Source organism: Salmo salar, chromosome 14 (assembly GCF_965601325.2).
Source record: "Salmo salar chromosome 14, fSalSal1, whole genome shotgun sequence".
In the NCBI taxonomy this organism is placed as follows: domain Eukaryota; kingdom Metazoa; phylum Chordata; class Actinopteri; order Salmoniformes; family Salmonidae; genus Salmo; species Salmo salar.
In genome coordinates, this window is record NC_138304.1 from 35,709,406 (window position 1) to 35,717,483 (window position 8,078).

The following is an 8,078-nucleotide window of genomic DNA, read 5'->3' on the forward strand; positions in this document are numbered from 1 at the left end:
GAGCAAACTTTTCCACTGACGGGTTTCATAAACAGCGTGAGCCATTGCAAAAACTTGAGAAATAACTGGATGCGTCGATAGCTTAATTAATTATTCTCAAAGGCCGTCGATATTGTTACGCAATCACTGTCAGAGACGGACAGATGTGGAGAGCCAACAACAGGTAACCTAATATGTGTCGAGGTAATGCCACTCGTAGACAGCTAGACGTGGGTCCACCCAGGAATGTAATTTAAGTGAATATGAACTGCAGTCGGTAAGTAGCCTATCCGTGCTCAATTGAGAGATAGTGGCCACCTGCAGAATATGCGAGCATGTGTAAAATACGTTTTGATACTTAAATAGCCATTTCATACGATTTTTTTTCTTCCGATTGTTAGATTTATTTATTTAATTTACTTATTTACATGTCTTATTTACATTACATTTTATTTAATTTACATGTCTAGTATAGCCAACTATAATAAAACAATTGACAAGCTTATGCTGGCTTACATTATGGATCCAGATAACGACTTAATTACATGTCACATGACGTCAGAGTTGGCACTGACGTCACTTCTGGGACAGGTAAAGAATAGCCAGCCATCTGACATATGCTGTAATTGATTGGGATATGCCTGGGAATAGGTTATGATCAAAGATGAGCAACAAAAAGTTCACAGGGGCTCCATTTGGAACACAGTCTGCAAGGTTCTTTGTTTCTAATATGTCCATGAAATGACTCCTATGAAACATGACAATCAATAATGATTGTAAACATCTCTTGTAAATATCGATCATAGCATTGTAGGTCTACAGCATCAAATAAATAACAATCATAAACTCTTTCAATCTTCTTTTTCTCAATAAGGTTTGATGTTTCAGGAGTCTACCCATCCAAAAAGAAGATTGGCACGTTCACAGAAATCAACCACTGCAAGAGACTGATAAATGACTTGGTAAATAAAAGCACATTACAGTATCTCATTCGATTTGATGTGATTTTCAAAACAATTTACTTGTTAGATACAGTATGTGTCAAGGCTTTGCATGACTCTCCTCCTAAATGTGTGTGTGTGCAATGCATGTGTTGAGCTGAACTAATAAACTACAGCTGAAATAATAAAGTTATATTTTATTTTCTATTCAATTCTATTTTATTCCACTCCTGTTTGTGTATCTCTCTGTCTGTGTCAGGAGCGTAACCTGGGTCCAGGTCGGTATGAGGTGGACACAGGGGACTTCAGCCCCCAGGTAGTCCAGAGCAGGGCCAGGGGACCAGGGTGGAAGAGGGGGCAGGAGATGGCCCAGATGCCCCACCTGCTGTATAGAGACACATGGTTGACCAACCGCCTCCTGGTGAGGGAGCAGCATCGATCATAATGATGATGACTTGTATCCATTAGGAAATTATTTCTGTCTCATACAGCATCTATCACTTCACAACATCACAGAACCGACACTGAAATATACCCTGTTATTTTTGTTTGGTCTGTCATGTTGTCCTATATAGACGCATTGATGCTTCTGTAATGAGGGCAACAGTTTAGGGACTTTTCAGCTCCAGTCCAAGCCAGTATGAAGGCTAATTATATTTTGATTCTGTACACAAATGTAGCTGTGTGAAATTAATATTACCACCAAACAATCAATGGAATGTGTTATGAAATGTAATCTAAACTGATGAAACATAATAATTATATTGGTGGAAGGTTCCAGTGTAACTAATGCTAAGCTGTTCGACAACCTAGACAAGCAGGGTAGGCCCAGGGAGGTATGACATCCAGGACTTCACAGAGCTCTGGAAGAAGCCGTACAGTGTGAGAGGAGTGTGTGACAGCAGGGAGGAGAGGTTTAAAGACTTCATGAAGGTAATGCAGTAACCCGTCACTAGAGGGAGACAAATACTCACATACCGATACTCACATACAAGTAAGTCACTGTGGTAAAACATTGGTCAAGTGCTTTACAGTAACCCAGCCTAGACTACTAAGGAGCGAGCAGCAGCACAGTGGCATGGAAAAAATCCCTAGAAGGAAGAAATCTTTAGAGGAACCGGTTTCCTTTTTCTCCACTGAGTAGAAGATAATTGATTAATGGTATTATTGTAATTTTTCCGTGTCATGTGACAGAAGCAAAGTACTCCAGGCCCAGGGGCTTATGGGAAGGGGGGCATCCCGTCTGGGCTGCTGGATGAGAGGAGGAGGAAGCCGATTGGCTCCTGTCCCATGATGGACTTCAGTGCTGGAGTGGAACGCTTCCCAGAGCTCATAGTGGTGAGTTAGTAGTCCTTAAATGTGAATGTGATTTTTTGCTGTGTATATATTGGAGAAAAGATCAGATGTATCAGATATGCCAATACAGTTGAAGTCGGAAGTTTACATACACCTTAGCCAAATACATTTAAACTCAGTTTTTCACAATTCTTGACATTTAATCCTAGTAAAAAGTCCCTGTCTTAGGTCAGTTAGGATCACCACTTTATTTTAAGAATGTGAAATGTTATAATAATAGTAGAGAGAATGATTTATTTCAGATTTTATTTCTTTCATCACATTCCCAGTGGGTCAAAAGTTTACATACACTCAATTAGTATTTGGTAGCATTGCCTTTAAATTGTTTAACTTGGGTCAAACTTTTCGGGTAGCCTTCCACAAGCTTCCCACAATAAGTTGGGTGAATTTTGGCCCATTCCTCCTGACAGAGCTGGTGTAACTGAGTCAGTTTTGTAGGCCTCCTTACTCGCACACGCTTTTTCAGTTCTGCCCACAAATTTTCTATAGGATTGAGGTCATGGCTTTGTTTTTTAATACCTACTCCAATACCTTGACTTTGTTGTCCTTAAGCCATTTTGCCACAACTTTGTAATTATGCTTGGGGCATTGTCCATTTGGAAGACCCATTTGCGACCAAGCTTTAACTTCCTGACTGATGTCTTGAGATGTTGCTTCAATATATCCACATCATTTTCCTGCCTCATGATGCCATCTATTTTGTGAAGTGCACCAGTCCCTCCTACAGCAAAGCACCCCCACAACATGATGCTGCCACCCCCGTGCTTCACGGTTGGGATGGTGTTCTTCGGCTTGCAAGCCTCCCCCTTTTTCCTCCAAACATAATGATGGTCATTATGGCCAAACAGTTCTATTTGTGTTTCATCAGACCAGAGGACATTTCTCCAAAAAGTACAATCTTTGTCCCTTTGTGTAGTTGCAGCATCTTCACAAGGTCCTTTGCTGTTGTTCTGGGATTGATTTGCACTTTTCGCACCGAAGTATGTTCATCTCTAGGAGACAAAACGTGTCTCCTTCCTGAGCGGTATGAGGGCTGCGTTTTCCCATGGTGTTTATACTTGCGTACTATTGTTGGTACAGATGAACGTGGTACCTTCAGACGTTTGGAAATTGCTCCCAAGGATGAACCAGACTTGTGGAGGTCTACAATTGTTTTTCTGAGTTCTTGGCTGATTTCTTTTGATTTTCCCATGATGTCAAGCAAAGGCACTGAGTTTGAATGTAGGTCTTGAGATACATCCACTGGTACACCTCCAATTGACTCAAATGATGTCAATTAGCCCATCAGAAGCTTCTAAAGCCATGATATCATTTTCTGGAATTTTCCAAGCTGTTCAAAGGCACAGTCAACTTAATGTATGTAAACTTCTGACCCACTGGAATTGTGATACAGTGAAATAATCTGTCTGTAAACAATTGTTGAAAAAAATACTTGTATCATGCACAAAGTAGATGTCCTAACCGACTTGCCAAAACTATATTTTGTTAACAAGAAATTTATGGAGTGGTTGAAAACGAGTTTTAATGACTCCAACCTAAGTGTTTGTAAACTTCCAACTTGAACTGTATAGGGGAAACGGAATATATGAATGAAAGAACAAGGTTTATTGGGGGAATAAGGGAGACATTTAGTTTTTCACCAGCAGCAACACAGACAGAGACAACACAGACAGATGCTTATGGGTGTTTGATGTTTCCTTCTCTGTGTTCAGGACTCTGGTCTGTGTCCTGGTACCTACAACTTACCGACCTTCACTGAGGTGCTCCTCAGTCGCCACATCAGCAAACGAGGACCCTACGACCTCTTCACTGGCCGACGAGACAAGCCAATCACCTGTGGATATTTTGCTGCCCCGGTAACTAGGCCCTTCAATTAGATTTGATCTCAATTAGAATAACCTGCATAAAAGGTTAAATAAAAAATATATATTTATGAACAATTATAAGAATTACGTATTCAAAAGGGTGAAGGGAGCGCCATTGATTGTTGTTAAGAGAGCTGTTAAAGTGCATGTAGAGGAATTGGAGAATTGATATCTCATGGTATGTCATCATGATCCTCTGTGAAGATTGATAATTGATCCATTCCATCGTGAACTCATTAAGTTATCATTTTTCGTACTACATTATGTTTCATCATTTTCGTTCCATTGTGATAAGCAGTTGAAAAGGAAACTACATGTTTGATGTGTATTTCAACCTAAAACCCTGCTTGAATGTTGCTTGCCTTGAGGACATCCCTTCACATGCTATTTCTGAATAATTAGGTTATTTTGCCTCCTTCCTGCCCTAGAAAAAAGCCAATCTTAATCTGGCTACGGTCGCCAAGCCAGCAAAGGTCTTATGTGAGGATATTCTGCGACCAGAGAAAAGACACCACGGCAAGTTTGGCACCTTAGACCAATACCCTTCCCTCCCTACAGAACGCATCTACCTGGGTTCCCTGCCCCAGTACCCACGGCCAGCGGTCAGTACAGCCCTGTCATAGTCTACTCAGTCCACAATGTAAACACATTGATATAGCATATTGTAGACTAACGTAGTTAAAATATCAAGTAGCTAACAAGTGATCATATCCATGCAATTAGAGTAATATTCAGAATATGTTCCTGCTCTTTTAGCAGCATGGATGTAGTAATCAGATGTAGTTAGCTGGTTCGCCTCCAGTCTTATACCTCAAACTCACATCAAACAAAAACAGCAGAGACACTCTGGTCATGGATTCTATGAAGATGTTTGTCTGCCCAAAGTGGAGAACCGCAACCCTCCTCCCTTCCTCTCCTCCTCTCCTCGTATCACCCTGAGGGCCGAGAGGCTGATGCAGGGGAACTATGTGAGTGATGTTAACATCATCAATCTTCATCTTCATCTTGCTTTTACTTTTCTTTTTCTTATACGGACCAAATAGACCTGTTTTAAGTTGAGGAAATACCTTAAATCTTATCTTGACACCCAACTTCTCTTCACCTCAACCAGACCACAGTGGGAGTGGGACGTTACAACCTGGCTAAGAAGCAAACGAGGAAAACTCTGAAGAAAAACGTTAACGCTGGCTATCGCTACATCTTCAAGTCCCGTATGCCCAGATATCTACATGACCTGCACAAGGACATCTTCAACCAGTAAGATCAACCTTTCTTCTGAGGGCTTAGTTTTACGTTGTGGCTGGCAAGAGGTTAGTTAATACAGATGTGTATTATTTATGAAACTCAGATACATTCACAACATCATTTATAGCTTAAGTTCACATCAGCTTAGTAACAATGTGATGGGAAAGCTACAGTAATACAGTGCCTTCAGAAAGTATACACACCCCTTGACTTTTTCCACATTTTAAATTAACATTTTGTGTCACTGGCCTACACGCAATACCCCATAATGTCAAAGTGGAATGAAAAGCTGAAATGTCTAGAGTCAATAAATATTTAAGCCCTTTTTTATGGCAATCTTAAATTCAAGAGTAACTTGGCTTAACAAGTCACATAAGTTGCATGGACTCACTCTGTGTGCAATAATAGTGGTTAATATGATTTTTGAATGACTACCTCATCTCGGTACCCAACACATACAATTATCTGTACGGTTCCTCAGTCGAGCAGTGAATTTCAAACACAGATTGAACCACAAAGACCAGGTAGGTTTTCCAATGCCTCGCAAAGAAGGGCACCTATTGGTAGATGGGGAAAAAAAAAGATCCCTTTGAGCATGGTGAAGTTATTAATTACACTTTGGATGGTGTATCAATACATCTAGTCACTACAAAGATACAGGCGTTCCTTCCTAACTCAGTTACCGGAGAGGAAGAAAACCGCTCAGGGATTTCACCATGAGGCCAATGGTGACTTTAAAACAGTTACAGAGTTTAATGGCTGTGATAAGAGAAAACTGAGGATGGATCAACAACATTGTAGTTACTCCACAATACTAACCTACATGACAGAGTGAAAATATGGAAGCCTGTACAGAATAAAAATATTCCAAAACATTTTGCAAATGTGGCAAATAAATGAATTTTATGTCCTGAATACAAAGCGTTATGTTTGGGGAAAATCCAACACAACACAGAGTACCACTCTTCATATTTTCAAGCATGGTGGTGGCTGCATCATGTTATGGATATGCAAAATCCTAGAGGAAAACCTGTTTCAGTCAGCTTTCAAACAGACAGTGGGAGACAAATTCACCTTTCTACAGGACAATAACCTAAAAAACAAGGCCAAATATACATTGGAGTTGTTTACCAAGACGACAATGTTCCTGAATGGCCTAGTTACAGTTTTGACTTAAATCAGCTTGAAAATCTATGGCAAGACTTGAAAATGGCTGTCTAGCAATGACCAACAACCAAATTGACTAAATAATATGCAAATATTGTACAATCCAGGTGTGCAAAAGCTCTTAGAGACTTACGCAGAAAGACTCACAGCTGTAATCACTGCCAAATGTGATTCTAACATGTATTGACTCAGCGGTGTGAATAAATGATATATTTCTGTATTTCATTTTCAATAAATTTGCTAAAAAAAATCTAAATACGTGTTTTCACTTTGTCATGATGGGGTATTGTGTGTAGATTGGTGAGAAAAAAATATATTTAATCCATTTTGAATTCAGGCTGTAACACAACAAAATGTGGAATAAGGGGGTATGAATACTTTCTGTGAATAGTCTTATTGGAGTTATACACACCAAAATAGGCAATGTAATGTAACATAGTTATGGATCTCTCTCATCAAAGTATTATAACTTTTTATACTTATTTGTTGACCTTTGGATCACAGATCATACCACACTCGACATCATCTGTGACCAGTAGACCCATGCTGACACATGTTAAATCCCAATTTGATTTTCCAGGGAGAGGCTGAAACCCATCAACATTCCCCCACATAGGATGCCCTACTATCAGTCGCCAGATGAGGTTTCGGCCGTTGCAGCTCTACACTCCTCAGGTTGAGAAAAGACTTAAGCACCAGCTCAATCTTGAACACAACACCAACACACACACACACACACACACTTTTGAGAAAATAAAATGAAAGATCCTGTGACCTGATTCAAAGTACTTCTTATGTGTGAAGAAGGTCTGTAGAGGGCAGTATTACTTCATGACCTTCCCTGCTAGGGAAACCAAGGAAATCACAGTCCAATCAGAGATAGAAGTGTTTGTACGTTTGTATTCCATGTCAAGCCTGAAATATGAAACATGTTTTGCCCTTCACTGTCAAAGTTGGCTTATAGCAGTCTCTGATTTGATATGAGGAAAACATAAGTTAGATCACTACTTGCAGTTGCACAGCAACGCGTTGACACAACATTTCCTCAAACATTGAGAGGTTAGTCAAGAGTAGAGTTAGCGAATATAAAAATGAGGTTACTAATGCCACAGGGGATAGTGAAATATTAGTCTCCAGGTGAGTGTTTTCAGGGTGGTGTCTGATGACCTGAGGGACAGCATTACATGAGGTAGGCTGTCCATTCAAATTTGGCTTTTAAAGTGTTATGTTGATTTTTTACAACTCTGGCTTCTGCCTTCCAGTTTCAGGGAAATCGTTAAATTAAACAAACAGCAGAAATGTGGTCTAGATGTGGATGTCATTGAAGGCCACCATTATAAGCAGATTAGGTTTTACTACAGCTGTCAGTGAAATTAGCTGTGATTTATTATTTATGAATCATAAAATGGGTGTGTGGGTTATTTGTGGAGTAATCCTGTTTTTCTGCCAAACCAGTTGAGGCATGAAGAATTGAAGGGCGCTGAGAAGTGGATATAAAACCACAACCAGAGAGACTCGCACCAGT

General features: G+C 40.0%; 1 protein-coding gene across 1 annotated transcript; it reads left to right on the plus strand.

The window, feature by feature from the left end:
- The first annotated feature begins 168 nt into the window (after positions 1–168).
- Positions 169–7,332, plus strand: LOC106569303 (ciliary microtubule-associated protein 2). Its single transcript, XM_014140513.3, has 10 exons — positions 169–256; positions 854–941; positions 1,180–1,341; positions 1,734–1,853; positions 2,115–2,258; positions 3,989–4,132; positions 4,570–4,743; positions 4,978–5,109; positions 5,253–5,398; positions 7,134–7,332. The coding sequence occupies exons 1-10, from the start codon at positions 243–245 to the stop codon at positions 7,231–7,233; spliced, it is 1,224 nt and encodes a 407-aa protein (XP_013995988.2). The 5' UTR covers positions 169–242; the 3' UTR covers positions 7,234–7,332.
- The last annotated feature ends 746 nt before the right edge of the window (positions 7,333–8,078 follow it).

What these genes read in the sequence shown, in the direction of transcription:
- LOC106569303 (XM_014140513.3), top strand. An exon ending in AGAGACTGATAAATGACTTG is followed by an intron (nt 942 to 1,179) that starts GTAAATAAAAGC and finishes TGTCTGTGTCAG; the next exon opens with GAGCGTAACCTGGGTCCAGG. An exon ending in CCCAGTACCCACGGCCAGCG is followed by an intron (nt 4,744 to 4,977) that starts GTCAGTACAGCC and finishes AAACAAAAACAG; the next exon opens with CAGAGACACTCTGGTCATGG.